Source organism: Halichoerus grypus, chromosome 4 (assembly GCF_964656455.1).
Source record: "Halichoerus grypus chromosome 4, mHalGry1.hap1.1, whole genome shotgun sequence".
NCBI classification, from domain to species: Eukaryota; Metazoa; Chordata; class Mammalia; order Carnivora; family Phocidae; genus Halichoerus; species Halichoerus grypus.
The window spans coordinates 146,836,984-146,855,103 of NC_135715.1; the positions used below are offsets into that span (position 1 = coordinate 146,836,984).

An 18,120-nucleotide genomic window follows, 5' to 3' on the forward strand; every position below is an offset into this window, starting at 1 on the left:
TAGTAGCTTTTTTGAGATCTGAAGAAATACCACAATAAAGATATTCTCATAAAAAATATGGCCATGAAATCACACATGACTTCCCAACAAATAAAGTACATGTTAAGTTGGTTGACTTCAAAAACTTCTGAATTGACCAGAGTTATGTCTCTGTTCTTTTCTTTTTGAACTCAGTAGGATAGGATTTGAAATATTTGTAAAGTGCAGAAATTGAAAGCTATATTCTTTAAATACTGCTTAAATTTACATTTAAAATCTATTCAAACTCCAGTATTATAATAAGATCATCAGCACTGAGCCATTTCCAAAAAACGAAACAAAAAAATGTATTGGAAAGAGACCTTTTAATTAGAATTAAGGGGTTCATTCATCTTTTAAGTAATCTTTAGAATTTTTTTCATTATAGTGTAGATTAGAGTGCAAAATATGCCAATAAGGTGAGAAAGTACATGTCAAACATGTAACACATGTTTTTCACTTTTCCAGAAAGAAAAATGGCATCTTAGTACTGAACCAACACATTACTTCATACATAGAATCATGAGTTCATCTTCATACAACCAAGAAGATCTGATTTCATATGCCAGGTATATGAAATTAAAGCAGTATAAAAATAGAAATCTGAGATGAAAATAATACTTATGGGAAGAATGGGGTCCCTGGTAAAACTATGGCTGGGCAAATATTCAGCCTTGGACTTTCCCCCACTGCTTCTTATTCTTCCCTCCTGTACCTTCCCACTGTGGAGACTTCCTGAGGCCTTCCCATTTCTACCCAATCCCTGATTTCTAGTTACCTGGTTTCTACATCTTTTCTAGTATAGCAGTGTCTTGGATCAAGAATTTGCTAGTGGATTTTGGTTTGGGTTTTGGGTTTTTAACCCAGGAGATAGGCACAATGATATCTGCACTATCAGCCCAAAGGGTTCCTAATCAACTGTCTTCAGTAGCTAAATGTTCTAGTGTATATAACTGCCTGTAAGAAGAATTCAAAAATGAAAGGGGGCATTGTAAGGTAGAGCATTCAGAGATGAGGTCTGGAAAACAATGGAGCTTGATATGGGCCTCTCAGTATAAAAAGAGCATTTATATGAGAAGATAATTCAGGTTTGGACAACTATAGGAGCAACGTCTGGAGTGTGTGGAATTACAGAAGACAGAGAGAGTAAAGTATACTGTAGATGTGAAATCTAATAACTATATCTAGAAGAGTTAAAACTTGTTTAAAATTGTTCTTAAGTTTATGAATATTCTTATATTCTTATATTCATAACCCAGAAGAGGTAACATTTTCAATTATAGGAGAAAGAATGGGTATAAGGAGGAAAATCTGCCTGGTTACATTTCTTTCCACACAGCATGAAGGAATTGTTTCTTTTTGACACTGACACTGGCATTATTTTGGGGACACCCATCATTGCCTCTCTTTCCTGCATAATGGTTATTTTAAAATACATTATTGATGCAAGCACCTCTCTATTGTTTATATCAATGATGAAGACAGAGGGCATAGATAACATAAAAAAAAAGTCAATTTAGAGCAAGATGGCAGACCAGAAAACTATAGGCCCTTGTTTCCTCAGGAAAACAAACAAACAAACAAAAAAGAAAACTACAGACTGATAAAATAACTTTATATGAGCTCTGAAAAACAGTCAAATATTTGCAATAATCAGGTGAATGTGTAATCAAGGTAAAACCACATTCAAAATGGTAGGAAATTCCAGTTTTTTCTTGCCTTTGCACAATCCCCTCTGCAACATGACAAGACACAGTTGGAAAGAAATGGCCCAATTCCCAGTTCCCTCCTTTGGGATTGAAAAAGCAGATTGGAACTTGTTTGCATTGTTCTGCTAACTGTGTGCTGCCTGAGGGAATTTTTCTGTCTCACCTAAATAGATTGAGACAGTGGCATAGTTTGGAACTATGCCTGGAAATCACAGAAGGCAACTGATGGGTGCCACAGTGCATGAAAATCCCAGAGGACTACAAGATGCACCTGAGAGCAAGAGATTACTGGCAAAAGAATACAATGAATACTGAAGGTCCTGAAAATAAGCATGATGGAAAGCATTCTTGGGAAATAAAACATTTAAAAGAAGATCTGACAAAAGGGAGTCCTTGAAGTTCAGCTGGGAAGATGGCAGAAGGAGGACCCTAAGCTCACTTTGTCCCCTGGATACAACTAGATAACATCCATGCCAGTGTAAATAACCCAGGAAATAACTTGAAGACCAGTACAAGAAACTCCACAACTAAAGGCAAAGAAGAGGGCACATCAAAAAAGGTAGGAAGGGTAAAAACATGGTCTGGGAGCAAAATGGACAATGGCCTTCCACTGTAGGGGGGGGGAGCTAGTGGCATAGAGAAGGGCAGAAAACAGACTTTTCACACTGGGAAGCTCACAAATAAGGAGGATGAATCTCCATAATATTTGTCTTTGAAAGTGAGAGGGGCTGAATTTCATGAGTTCTTAAAACCAGCAGGACTTGTTATTTTAAAAATCAGTAGGCTTGGCTGTGGTAGAGCCCAGAGGTGTTAGGAAGTGGAGTCCCTGCCCTTAAAAAGACAGCATGACAAATAGCCCATGCAGATACCGGATAGAACCAGCAGTTTGAAAAACGCAGGGGACAGACAGGAGGGAGAGTGATCTGCTCATATCAGAGTGCAGCCCAGAGAGACAGGGATCATGGGGAGGTCCATCCAGGAACAAAGGAGCTGACAGGTGCCATTTCCCTCCCCTGCCCCCCAGCATAAACAATGGCCACCTGTGGGACCCAGGGCAGCACCAACACTCCTTACCTAACTTTTTTGGACCAAGCCCCACTAATCTTCCCCCCCCACACACACACACTTTAGCAGATCCACCCGTCTCAGTAATGCTCACCTCAGTCCTGGTACTGCAGGCCCGTCCCCCAGAAGACCAGTTCAAACCCTGTCAATACCACATCACCTGACCCCCGAGTACTTTGCAGGACCTCAGTTCCAGCAGCAGTGGGGGCAGATCTCATTTTGCAAGCAGACCACTGCACACCTTGCTGTCCACAATAGGAAAAGACAGGCTCTGCAAACAATTGGACTAAAGAAAAAAGAGACCAAGACTCAACAGCAGAGCATACACAACACACATAAGAGATACTCCCTGAAGTGCCAGGCCCTGGGGAACAGAAAATACTGTGCTGCAGGGCACCACAAGACATCTTCTGCATAAGTCTGTTATCGTTAAGAGCAAGTGAGTAGCTAACTCCTAACACATAGAAACAGACACAGAAAGTTACACAAAATGAGGCGACAGATAAACATCTCCCAAATGAAACAATAGGACCAAACCATAGCAAGAGACCAAAGTAAAATGAAAACAAATAATATGCCTGATAGAGAATTGAAAGTAATGGTCATAAAGATACTCACTGGACTGCAGAAAACTGTGGGGGGTGGGAGCACTGGGGTGGCTCATTCATTTGGGCATTTGACTCTTGATTTCAGCTCAGGCTGATCTCAGGGTCATGAGACCAAGCTCTGTGTCAGGCTCCATGCTCAGTGTGGAATCTGCTTAAGGTTCTTTCTCTCCCTCTGCTCACCCCCTTCTCTTGCTCTCTCTTCAAAAAAAAAAAAAAAAAAAAAAGAGGGGAGGACATCAGTGAGATCTTGAATACAGAGATAAAAAAGAACCAATCAGAGATCAAGAACACAATAAATTAAGTTAAAAATACACTTGATGGAATAAATAGCAGGCTAGATGAGGCAGAGGAACAAATTAATGACCTAGAAGACAGAGTAATGGAAAGTAATCAAGCTGACAAAAGAGAGGAAAAAATATGCAAGTTGAGAATAGTCTTAGGGAACACAGTGACTCCATCAAGTGTAATAACATCCACATTATAGGGATCTCAGAGGAAGAGAGAGATAAGGGAGCAGAAAATTTATTTGAAGAAATGATAGCTGAAAACTTCCCTAATTTGGGGAAAGAAACAGATATCCAGATCCAAGAGTCACAGAGATCCCCTCAAAAATACAACCCAAGGAGGTCCACACCAAGACACACACTAATTAAAATGCCAAAAGTTGTGATAAAATATTTTAAAAGCAGGAAGAGAAAAGAAGACAGTTACATACAAGGGGACCCCCCCCCCCACAATAAGGCTATCAGTGGATTTTTCAGCAGAAACTTGCAAGCCAGAAGAAAATGGCATGATATACTCAAAATGCTGAAAGGGAAACATTTGCAGCCAAGAATACTCTATCCAGCAAGGCTATCATTCAGAACAGAAGGAGAGAAAAAGAGTTTCTCAGACAAACAAAAACTAAAGGAAGTCATGACTTCTAAACCAGCCCTATAAGAAATATTAAAAAGGACTCTTTGAGTGGGAAGGAAGACTATAAATGAGAGTAGGAAAAGTAAAAAACACAAAAGCAGTAACAATAAATATTTCTGTAAAAATCAGTCAAGGGATTCATAAAAAAAAAAAAAAGTATGTAAAATATAACACCATATACCTAAAACATGGGAGGGAGAAGAGTAAAAAATGGATTTAAACTTAAGAAACATTCAACTTAGGGGGTGCCTGGGTGGCTCAGTCGTTAAGCGTCTGCCTTCGGCTCAGGTCTTGATCCCAGGGTCCTGGGATCAAGCCCCTCATCGGGCTCCCTGCTCCGCGGGAAGCCTGCTTCTCCCTCTCCCACTCCCCCTGCTTGTGTTCCCTCTCTCGCTGTGTCTCTCTCTGTCAAATAAATAAAATCTTAAAAAAAAAAAAAGAAATCATCAACTTAGTATACACTGCTCTATACATAAGATGTTATATGCAAACCAAATGGTAACCATAAATCAAAAACCAGTAATAGATAGGAAAAGAAGAAAGAAAAAGGAATCCAAGTATATCACTAACGAAAGCCAACAAACCATGAAAGAGAGCAAAAGAAGAAAGGATCAGAGAAAATCTTCTTTTTTTTAAAGATTTTATTTATTTATTTGATAGAGCTCAAGCAGGGGGAGCAGCAGGCAAAGGGAAAGGGAGAAGCAGGCTCCCCACTGAGCCAAGAGCCCAAAGTGGGGCTCAATCCCAGGACCCTGGGATCATGACCTGAGTTGAAGGCAGAAGCTTAACTAACTGAGCCACCCAGGCACCCCAGGATCAGAGAAAATCTATAGAAACAACCACAAAACAAGTAAAAAATGGTAATACATATTTATCAATAATTACTTTGAATGTAACTGGACTAAATGCTCTAATCAAAAGACATAGGGTGTCAGAATGGATTAAAAAACCCATCTATATGCTGCCTACAAGAGACTCAAGACAAAAAGACACCTGCAGATTGAAAGTGAGCAGACAGAGAAACATTTATCATGCAAATAGATGCAAAAAAAAAAAAAAAAAAGCTGGGGTATCAATACTTATATCCGACAAAGAAGCCTTTAAAACAAAGACTGTAACAAGAGACAAAAAAGAACACTATATAATTATAAAGGGGACAATCCAACAAGAGGATATAACAATTGTAAATATTTATGCATTCAACATGGAAGCACCCAAATACATAAAACAAACATAAAAGAAAAATTTTGTTAAGAACAAACATAAAAGAAATACTTGACAGTAATACAATAATAGTAAGAGACTTTAATACCCCACTTACACTGATAGACAGATCATCCAAACAAAAAATCAACAAGGAAACAATGGCTTTGAATAACACACTGAACCAAATGGATTTAACAGACATATTCAGAACATTCCATCCTAAAACAGCAAAATATACATTCTTTTCAAGTGCACATGGAACATTTTCCAGAATAGATCACACATTAGGCCACAAAACAAGCCTCAACAAATTCAAAAAAATTGAAGTAATACCATGCATCTTTTCTGACAACACTATGAAACTAGAAATCAACCCCAAGAAAAAATATAGAAAGACCACAAATACATGAAGGTTAAATAATATGCTATTAAACAATGAATGGATCAACCAAGAAGTCAAAGAAGAAATAAAAAATTACATGGGAAACAAATGAAAATGAAAACACAGGGGCGCCTGGGTGGCTCAGATGGTTAAGCGTCTGCCTTCGGCTCAGGTCACGATCCCAGGGTCCTGGGATCGAGTCCCGCATCGGGCTCCCTGCTAGGAGGGGAGCCTGCTTCTCCCTCTGCCACTGCCTCTCTCTATCTCTCTCTCTGACTCTCATGAATAAATAAATAAAACAAAAAAAAATTAAAAAAAAAAAAGAAAATGAAAACACAATGGTCCAAAAGCTTTGAGATGCAGCAAAAATGGTTCTAAGAGAGAAGTTTGTAGCAACACAGGCCTACCTTAAGAAATAAGGAAAATCTCAAATAAACAACTTAATCTTATACCTAAAGGAGTTGGGAAAAGAGGAAAAAACAAAATCTAAACCCAGGAGCACAGCAGAAGAAAGGAAATAAAATTTAGAGCAGAAATAAATGATATAGAAACTAAAAAAAAAAAAAAAAGAACAAATCAAATGAAACCAGGAGCTTGTTCTTTGAAAGATCAACAAAATTAATAAACCTCTAGCAAGGAAAAAAAATAAGAGAGAGAGAGGACCCAAAGAAACAAAATTAATAATGAAAGAGGAGAAATAACAACCAACACCACAGAAATATAGACAACTGTAATAGAATATTATAGAAACTTATATGCCAACAAATTGGACAACTTAAAAGAAATGGGTATATTCCTAGAAACGTTAACCTACCAAAACTAAAGCAGGAAGAAATAGAAAAATTTGAACAGACCAATTGTCAGCAATGAAATTGAATCAGTAATTTAAAAAATAAAAATAAAAATAAAAACCCAAAAACAGAAGTCCAAGACCAGACAGCTTCACAGGCAAATTCTACTAAGCATTTAAGGAAGAGTTAGTACCTGTTCTTCTCAAACTGTTTCAAAAAAATACAAGAAGAAGGAAAAATTCCCAATTCATTCTATGAGGCCAGTATAACCTGATACTAAAACCAGATAGACACCACACACACACACACAGAACTGCAGGCAGATATCTCTCATGAATATAGATGCAAAAATATTCAACAAAATACAAGAAAACCAAATCCAATAATATATTTAAAACATTGTACACCATGACTAAGTGGGATTTATTGTGAGGATGGAAGTGTGGTTTAATATTCACAAAATAATCAACGTGATATGTCACATCAATAAGGGAAAGGATAAGAACCATATAATCATTTCAATGGATGCAGACAAAGCATTTGACAAAATACAACATACATTATGATAAAAACCCTCTGCAAAGTAGGTCTAGAGGGGACATATCCAGCATAATAAAGACCTTATATGAAAAACCCAAAGTCAAGATCATACTCAATGGTAAAAAACTGAGGGCTTTCCCCTAAGATCAGGAAGAACACAAGGATTTCCACTCCCATCACTTTTATTCAACAATGTACTAGAACTCCTAGCCATAGCAATTAGACAAGAAAAAGAAATAAGAGGTATCCAAAATTGGTAAGAAAGAAGTAAAACTCTCATTGTTTGTAGATGACATGATAATATATATAGAAAGCCCTCAAGACTCCACCAAAAAACTACTAAAACTGATAAATGAATTCAGTAAAGTTGCAGGATACAAAATCAATGTACAGAAATATGTTGCATTCCTAAACACTAATAATGAAACAGTAGAAAATGAAATTAAGAAAACAATCCCATTTATAATTGCCTCAAAAACAATACTATATCTAGGAATAAATTTACCCAAATAGGTGAAAGATCTGTACTCTGAAAACTATGAAACACTGATGAATGAAATTCAAAATAATGCAAAGAAATGGAAAAACATTATATGATTGTGGGCTGAAAGAACAAATGTTAAAATATCTATACTACCCAAAGCAATTTACAAATTCAAGGCAATCCCTATCAAAATACCAACAGTATTTTTTTCAATAGAACTAGAAAAACAATCCTAAAATTTGTATGGAACCACAAAAGACCTCATATAGCCAAAGCAATATTGAAAACGGAAAAAAAAAAAAACTGGAGATATCACAATTCCAAATTCCAAGTTCTATTACAAAGTGGTGGTAATTAAAACAGTATGTTACTGGCATAAAAATACACACATACATCAATGGAATAGAGCAGAAAACCCAAAAACAAACCCACAATTATACAATCAACTTACCTTTGACAAAGGAGGAATGAATATCCAATGGGAAAAAGACAGTGTCTTCAACAAATGGTGCTGGGGAAACTGGACAGCAATATGCAAAAAGAAAAAAAGAAAAGAAAGGAAGGAAGGAAGGAAGAAAAGAAAGAAGAAAGAAAGAGAAAGAAAGAAAAGAAAGAAAGAAAGAAAGAAAGAAAGAAAGAAAGAAAGAAAGAAAGAAAGAAAGAAAAGAAAGAGAAAGAAAGAAAGAAACTAGACCACTTTCTTTCACCATACACAAGAATAAACTCAAAATGGATTAAAGACCTAAAACCACAAAAATCCTTGAAGAGAGCACAGGCAGTAATCTCTCTGACATCAGCCATAGCAACATTTTTCTAGATATATCTCCTGAGGCAAGGGAAATAAAAGCAAAAATAAACTATTGGGACTTCATCAAAATAAAACATTTCTGCACAGCCAAGGAAAGAATCAACATGGGAGAAGATATTTGCAAATGAATATCTGATAAAGGGTTAGTATACAAAATATATAAAGAACTGATACAACTTAATACCCAAAAAACAAAAATTCAGTTAAAAATGGGCAGAAGAGGGGCGCCTGGGTGGCTCAGTTGGTTAAGCGACTGCCTTCGGCTCAGGTCATGATCCTGGAGTCCGGGGATCGAGTCCCGCATCGGGCTCCCTGCTCAGTGGGGAGTCTGCTTCTCCCTCTGACCCTCCTCCCTCTCATGCTCTCTGTCTCTCATTCTCTCTCAAATAAATAAATAAATAAATCTTTAAAAAAAAAAAAATGGGCAGAAGACATGAACAGATATTCTCCAAAGAAAACATACAGATGGCCAACAGTCACATGAAAAGATGTTCAACATTACTCATCATCAGGGAAATGAAAATCAAAACCTCAATGAGAATATCACATCACAGCTATCAGAATGGCTAAAATCAAAAAACAAGTGTTAGCGAGGATGTGGGAAAAAAAGGAACTTTCTTGCACTGTTGGTGGGAATGCAAATTGGTGCAGCCATTGTGGAAAACTTTTTATAGTTAATCAAAAAATTAAAATAAAACTACAATCTAGGAATTGAACTACTGGGTATTTACCCAAAAAATACAAAAACACTAATTCAAAGGAATACATGCACCCCTATGTTTATTGCAGCATTATTTACAATAGCCAAACCGTAAAGCACACCAAGTGTCCATCAATAGATGGATGGATAAAAAAGAGGTGAGATTATATATATATGTAAAACACAATGGAATATTATTCAGTCATAAAAAAATGAATGAAATCTTGCCATTTGTAGTAACATGAACAGGGGCACCTGGCTGCATCAATCATTAGAACACGCAATTCTTGATCTCAGGTTCATGAGTTTGAGCCCCATGTTGGTCCCAGAGCTTACTTCAAAAAAAAAAAAAAGAAAAGAAAAAGAAAGATTCATGCAATAATATGAGAAGAGCTAGAGAGTATAATACTGAGTGAAATAAGTCAGCCAGAAAAAGACAAATATCGTATTAACTCACTCATATCTGGAATTTAAGAAACAAATGACCAAAGGGGGGGGAAAAGAGAGAGAGACAAACCAAGAAATAGACTCTTAACTATAGAGCACAAAAACTGATGGTTATCAGATGGGAGGTGGGTGCGGGAATGGGGAAAATATGGGATGGGGATTAAAGAGTAAAGAGTACACTTACCATGATGAAATAAAATAAAATAAAATAAAATTATTTTTAAAATAAGCAAAAAAACAAAAAACAACCAACAAACAAAAAACAAACCCAAACAGACAAATTGAAAAAAGAAAGCACATACATAGGCCGAGAAGAATGTATGCTGAGAAACGACCTAAGACCTTAAGGCTCTGCCTCAGGCTGTTCCCAAGATTGAGTTCTGTTAATTAGTGAAAGGCTTCCAACACCAATCTCCCAAAACTGAGAGAGGTAGCTGTTTCTTCAAATGCCTAAATTTCAACATAAGTTCATTATACAGGCAAAGAAACATGGAAATAAGGCCCATTTAAAGAAACTGAATAAATTTCCAGAATATGGCCAGGAAGAAGCACACAACTGGACATATACAACAGACTTTAAATAACTATCTTAAATATGTTCAAAAGCTATAGGAAAACACAGACAAAGAACTAAAGAAAATCAGGGGGAAAGTATATGAGCAACATAAGAATAAAAACAAAGAAATATAAATTATAAAAAAGAACCAGACAGAAATTCTGGAGCTGAAAAATATAATAACTGAATTGAAAAATTCACTAGATGGGTTTAAGAGCAGACTCAGGCAGAAGAGAACCAGAACACAGGTTGTTTGAAATTATTGAATCTGAGGAGTATAAAGAAGATACACTTAAAAAAAAAAAAAAAAAAATGAACAGAGCTTGAGGAATGTATGGGATACCATCAAACATATCAATATAGGTACCATGGGACTTCCAAAAGAAAGAAAGAAAAGGGGTGGGGAGATTATTTGAGGAAATGATAATTTAAAACCTCACCAAATTTGAAAAATGTCATGAATATACAAATACAATAAGCTTAATGAACTCCAAGTAGCATAAATACACAGAGACCACACCAAGACAGATTCAAATCAAAGTGTCAAAAGACAAAAATAAAAAGGGAATCTTGAAAGCAACAAGAGAAAAATGACAGTCATGGTCACAAGAAATCCCCATAGAACATTCAGGGAAATTTTCAGAAGAAAGCTTGTAAGCCAGAAGGCAGTGGATGATATATTTAAAGGGCTAAAAGAAAGAAAACTATCAAATGAGAACTCTATAACTAGCAAAAATACCCTTCATAAATTAAAGAGAAATAAAGACATTCTCAGATTAAAAAAAAAAAAACTGAGGATTTTTATTACCATCAGACATGGTCTAGAAGAAATCCTAGAAGTCCTTCAAGTTGAAAGTAAAACATGCTAAACAATGACTCAAAGCCATATAAAAATAAAAAGTTCTCAAGTAAAGGTAAATACATGGACAAATATATAAAAACCCAGTATTATAATTTTGGTTAATAACTCTACTTTTTATTTTCTACAGGTTTTAAAAGATAAATGCATAAGAAAAAAATTATATACCTATGCTGACAGGTATAAAATATATAAAGAAATAATTTGGGATATCAATAGCGTGAAAGGAATGGTGATTAATCTATAAAGGAGTAGTTTTGTATGCAATTGAAGTTAAGTTGGTGTCAATTCAAGACAGAATGTCATCATTTTAGGATGTTATATATAATTCCTGTGTTAACAACAACAAAAAAATGTATAGAATATTCATAAAATAAAATGCAAAGGGAACCAACCAACTATGTATCTGCCAAATATCAACTAACACAAAGGAAAACGGCAGTGAAGGAAATGAGGTATAAAAACGTTATAAGATATACAGAAAAAAACTAACCAAATGGCAAAAATAGTGCTTCCTTATCAGTAGTTTAGTATAAATGGACTAAACACTCCAATTAAAAAACAGATTAATAATAAATATTATTAATAATATTTATAAATATAAATATAAATAAACTGTTTAATAAAACAGGATCCAACTACAAACAGTCCCCAACTTATAATGGTGCAACTTATGATATTTTACTTTATGATAGTGCAAAAGTAATACCCATTCAGTGAACCATACTTTGAATTTTGAATTTTTACCTTTTCCTGGGATAGTAATACACTGTACAATACTCTCTTGTGATGCTGGGCAGGAGCAGTGAGCCACAGCTCCAGTCATCCACACAAGCATAAGGGTAAACAACCCATATGTGAACAGCCATTCTGTACACATATAACCATTCAGCTTTTCACTATCAGTAAATATTCAATAAATTACAAGAAATATTTACACTCTATTATAGAATAAGCTTTGTATTAGATGATTTTTTGCAACTGTACACTAATGTGTTTTGAACACATTTGAGGTAGGCTAGACTAATCTATGGTGTTCAGTAATTTAGGTGTATTAAATGCATTTTTGTAATGATATTTTCAACTTATAATGGGTTTATCAGGACGTAAACCCATCATAAGTCAAAGATCTGTATAAATTGTCTTTAAGAGACTCACTTTAGATGTAAGGACACATATAGGTTGAAAGTGGAAGGATAGGAAAAGATATCCTATGCAAACAGAAACCAAAAAAGAGCAGGGTTAGCTATACTAATATCAAGCAAATAGACTCTAACGGAAAACAAGAGACAAAGAACATTATTATAATGACAAAGGGTTCATTCACCAAGAAGACATAACAATTAAAAACACATATGAAACAAACTTGAAAGCTCCAAAATATATGAAGCAAACACTGACGAGATTGAAGAGAGAAACACCTCTAGCTCTCCAATAGAAATAGGGGTCTTCAATAAACTACTTTCAGTAGTAGATAGAACAACCAGACAGAATATCTGGAAGGCTTAAACACTATAGATCAATTGGAACTAACAAATCTATAGAGAACACTCCACCCAACAACAGCAGATTATTTTTCTCAGTGTACATGGAATATTCTCCAGGATAGACCATATGTAGATCACAAAACAAGTGTCTGTAAATTCTAAAATATTAAAATCATACACAGCATCCTTTCCAATCACAATGGAATGAAATTAGAGTATGTAATACAACATATTTTCCAGAAGAAAAACTGAAAAAATTCACAGATATGTAAAAATTAAACAACATATTCTTAAACAGCCAATGGAACAAATCACAGAGGAAATTAGAAAATACTTGAGACAAATGAAAATGAAAATATACTAAAACTTATGGGATGCAGTGAAAGTAGTACTAAGAGGGAAATTTATAGCTGTAAATTCTTAATAAAGATCTTATAACAACTTTATACCTTAATTAACTAAGAGAAGAAAAACAAACTAAACTCAAAACTAGTATAAGGAGGGAATAATAAAAAGCAGAGATAAACAAAATACAAAATAGAAAAATAATAGATAAAACCAATGAAACCTAGAGTTGGCTCTTCAAAAAGACCAACAAAATTGACAAAATTATTGTAAGATTCCCTATGGAAAAAAGAGAAGACTCAAAAAACTAAAACTATAAATGAAAAAAAGGGACATTACAACAGATTTTACAGAAATAAAAAGGATTAGAATAAAGTACTATGGACAATTATATGCCAACAATTTGGATGACTCAGATGAAATGGATAAATTCCCAGAAATACATGACTACCAAAACTGAATCATGAAAAAAATAGAAAATCAGAGCAGACTTATAACTAAGAAAGAGATTGAATCAGTAACCAAAAACCTAACAAAGAAAATCTCAGGACCAGATGGTTTCACTGGTAAATTCCAGCAAACATTTAAGGGATAATTAACATCAACCCTCCTCAAACTCTTTCAAAAAAACTGGATAGGAGGTAATATCTCCAAACTCATGAGGCCAGCATTACTTTGATACCAAAGCTAGAAAAAGGCAGTACAAGCAAACTACAGATTAATATCCCTGATGAATGTTGATGGAAAAATCTTCAGCAAATTACTGGCAAACAGAATTCAACAGAACATTAAAATATTTTACTCCATGACTCATGTGGGATTTATCCCAGGAATACAAGGGAGGTTCAACATATAAAAAATGTAATACAACATATTAACAAGATGAAGAAAACACACACATTCTCATCTAAATTAATGCAGAAAAAACATTTAACAACACTCAACACCTTTTCAAAATAATAAAACTCAGCAAACTAGAAATAGAAATTACCTCAAAATAAAAAAAAGCCATATATGGGAAACTTACAACTAATACTGTACTCAGAGTGAAAGCCTGAAGGATTTTCCTCTAAGAACAGAAATAGTTGCCCACTCTTACCACTTCTATTCAACATACTGGAAGTCCTAATCAGAGCAGTTAAACAAAAAATAAAAGGCAACTAAATTGTAAGATAAGAAGTACAATGACCTCTATTCACAGATAACATTATGTTATGTGTAGAAAACCCTAAAGATTCCATACAAAAAAGAAACAAAAATTTTAGAATAAATGAATTCTTCGAAGTTATTGGATAGAAAATCAACACAGAAAAATCAATTGCATTTCTATACACTGACAACGAAGAATCCAAAAAGGAAAACTAAAAACTACAAAATATTCCTGAAGGAAATTGAAGGAGACAAAAATTAATAAAAAATTATGTTAAGTGAAGTAAGTCAGACTGAGAAAGAAAAAATACCATATGATTTTACTCATAAGTGGAATCTAAAAAAAAAAAAAAAAAAAATGAATAAATAAAAAGCAGAATCAGACCTGTAAGTACAATACAGAGAACAAACTGATGCTTGCCAAAGGAGAGGGAGTAAGATGAGTGGGAGAGATACACTTTCAGTTATGGAATGACTAAGTCATGGAAATAAAAGGCACAGCATAAGAAATATACTCAATGATATTATAATAGCATTGTATGGGGCCAGATGGTAGCTACACTTGTGGTAAACATAGCATAATGTATAAACTTGTAAAATTACTAGGTTGTACACCTGAAACTAGTATAACATTGTATGTCAACTATACTCAAATATTTTGGGGGGGGGGTTTCTTTTTTTTTTAATTTAAGTTCAATTAATTAACATATAGTGTATTATTAGTTTCAGAGGTAGAGTTCAGTGATTCATCAGTTGCATACAATACTCAAATTTAAAAAATAATAATTAAAAAATTCATGGATTGGAAGATTTACTATTGTTAAGGTGTCAATAATTACACAAAGTATTCTACAGATTAGTATTTTTATAAGAATTACATTTGATGGCATTTTTTGCAGAAATAGAAAAAATTCATTCAAAAATTTATATGGTCTCTCAAGGGACTCCTAATAACCAAAACAATGTTGACAAGGAAGAATAAAGTTAGACTTACTAATTTTAAAACTTACTGCAAAGACATAGTAATGAAAACAGTATGGTACTGACATAAAGACAGATATATAAGGCAATGAAATAAAATAAAGGCCTATAAATAAATCTCTCATATATGGCCAAATGATTTTTGATAAGCATGCCAAGGCCATTTAATGGGAAAAGAACATTCTCAAAAATGGTGCTGGGAAAACTAATAACCACACACACAAAAAATGAAGTTAGACCCTTATCTTACAACATATATAAAAATTAACTCAAAATGGATCAAAGATCCAAGTAAAACTATAGACCTCTTATAAGAAAACATGGGGGAAGGAGCGCCTGGATGGCTCAGGCAGTTAAGTGTCTGACTCTTGATTTCAGTTCAGGGCACAATCTCAGGGTTGTGAGACTGAGCTCAGAGCTCAGTGGGAAGTCTGCATGGGATTCTCTCTCTCCCTCTCTGCCCCTGCCCCGCCCCCTGCCCACACACATGTTCTCTCTCTAAAAAAAGAAAAAATACACATGAGGGAAAGCTTCATGACATTGGATTTGGCAATAATTTCTTGGATATGACACTAAAAGCACAAGTAACAACAAAAATTACATAACTGGACTTCAGCAAAATTAAAATCTTTTGGCTTCAAAGGACAGAGTGAAAAGAATGGGAGAAAATACTAGCAAATTATATGGGGTTACTACCCAGAATATATAAAGAACTCTTATAACTTAATAACATAAAAAAAATCAAACAACCTGATATAAAATTGAGCAAAGGACTTGAATAGATATTTCTTCAAAGAAGATATAGAAATGGGCAATAAGTACACGAAAAGATACTCAACACATCACTAATCATTAGGGAAATGCAAATCAAAACCACATTAAGATGTTATTTCACACCCATTAGGATAGCTGTTGTCAAAATAGAAAACAAAACCGGGGCGCCTGGGTGGCTCAGTTGGTTAAGCGACTGCCTTCAGCTCAGGTCGTGATCCTGGAGTCCCGGGATCGAGTCCCGCATCGGGTTCCCTGCTCGGCAGGGAGTCTGCTTCTCCCTCTGACCCTCCTCCCTCTCATGCTCTCTGTCTCTCATTCTCTCTCTCTCAAATAAATAAATAAAATCTTTAAAAAAAAAAAATAGAAAACAAAACCAAACAAAAACAGAAAATAACAAGTGTTGGCAAGAAAGTGAAGAAATTGCAATCCTTGTACATTGTTGTTGGGTATTTAAAATGGTGCAGTTGTTCAACATCCGCAAATCAATCAATGTGATAGAACACATTAAGAGGAGAGAGAAGAATCTCTCAATTGATGCAGAAAAAGCATTTGACAAAATACAGCATCCTTTCCTGATTAAAACTCTTCAGAGTATAGGGATAGAGGGAACAGTCCTCAATTTCATAAAATCCATCTATAAAAAACCCACAGTGAATATCATTCTCAATGGGGAAAAGCTGAGAGCCTTTCCCTTAAGATCAGGAACACGACAAGGATGTGCACTCTCACCACTATTGTTCAACATAGTACTAGAAGTCCTAGCAACAGCAATCAGATAACAAAAAGAAATAAAAGGTATTCAAATTGGCAAAGAAGAAGTCAAACTCTCTCTCTTTGCAGATGACATGACACTTTATGTGGAAAACCCAAAAGACTCCACCCCCCAAATTACTAGAACTCATACAGCAATGCAGTAATGTGGCAGGATACAAAATCAGTGCACAGAAATCAGTTGCTTTCTTATACACTAACAATGCCACTGTAGGAAGAGAAATTAGAGAAACGATTCCATTTACAATAGCACCAAAAACCATAAGATACCTCAGAATAAACCTAACCAAAGAGGTAAAGGATCTATACTCTAGGAACTACAGAACACTCATGAAAGAAATTGAAGAAGACACAAAAAGATGGAAAAACTTCCATGCTCATGGATCGGAAGAATAAACATTGTTAAAATGTCTATGCTGCCCAGAGCAATCTATACCTTCAATGACATCCTGATCAAAATACCACTGGCATTTTTCAAAGAGCTGGAAAAAACAATCCTAAAATCTGTATGGAATCAGAAAAGACCCCGAATTGCCAAGGAAATGTTGAAAAAGAAAAGCAAAGCTGGGAGCATCACGTTGCCTGATTTCAAGCTATATTACAAAGCTGTGATCACCAAGACAGCATGGTACTGGCACAAAAACAGATACATAGACCAATGAAACAGAATAGAGAGCCCAGATACGGACCCTCAACTCTATGGTCAACTAATCTTTGACAAAGCAGGAAAAAATATCGAATGGAAAAAGACATCTCTTCAATAAATGGTGCTGGGAAAATTGGACAGCTATATACAGAAGAATGAAACTCAACCATTCTCTTATACCATACACAGAGATAAACTCAAAATGGATGAAAGACCTCAATGTGAGACAGGAAACCATCAAAATCCTAGAGGAGAACATAGGCAGTAACCTCTTCCACATCGGCCACAGCAACTTTTTCAAGACACGTCTCCAAAGGCAAGGGAAACAAAATAAAAATGAACTTTTGGAACTTCATCAAGATAAGAACGTTCTGCACAGCAAAGGAAACAGTCAACAGAACAAAGAGGCAACCCACAGAATGGGAGAAGATATTTGCAAAAGACATTACAGACAAAGGGCTAATGTCCAAGATCTATAAAGAACTTCTCAATCTCAACACCCAAAAAACAAACAAGTCAAAAAATGGGCAGAAGACATGAACACACACTTTTCTAAAGAAGACATACAAATGGCTAACAGACACATGAAAAATGTTCATCATCCTTAGCCATCAGGGAAATTCAAATCAAAACCACATTGAGATACCACCTTACTCCAGTTAGAATGGCAAAAATTGACAAGGCAAGAAACAACAAATGTTGGAGAGGTTGTGGAGAGAGGGGAACCCTCTTACACTGTTGGTGGGAATGCAAGTTGGTACAGCCACTTTGGAAAACAGTGTGGAGGTTCCTCAAAAAAATTAAAAATAGAGTTACCCTATGACCCAGCAATTGCATTCCTGGGTATTTACCCCAAAGACACAGATGTAGTAAAAAGAA

General features: G+C 35.2%; 1 protein-coding gene across 1 annotated transcript in view; it reads left to right on the forward strand.

Moving 5' to 3' along the window:
- FSIP2 (fibrous sheath interacting protein 2) overlaps nucleotides 1–18,120 on the forward strand; it is a 106,407-nt gene that overhangs the window by 77,285 nt on the left and 11,002 nt on the right. The window contains exon 21 of the mRNA XM_036102270.1: nucleotides 487–587. Within this exon, the coding sequence (XP_035958163.1) occupies nucleotides 487–587 (101 nt within the window). The remainder of the gene's footprint in view (nucleotides 1–486; nucleotides 588–18,120) is intronic.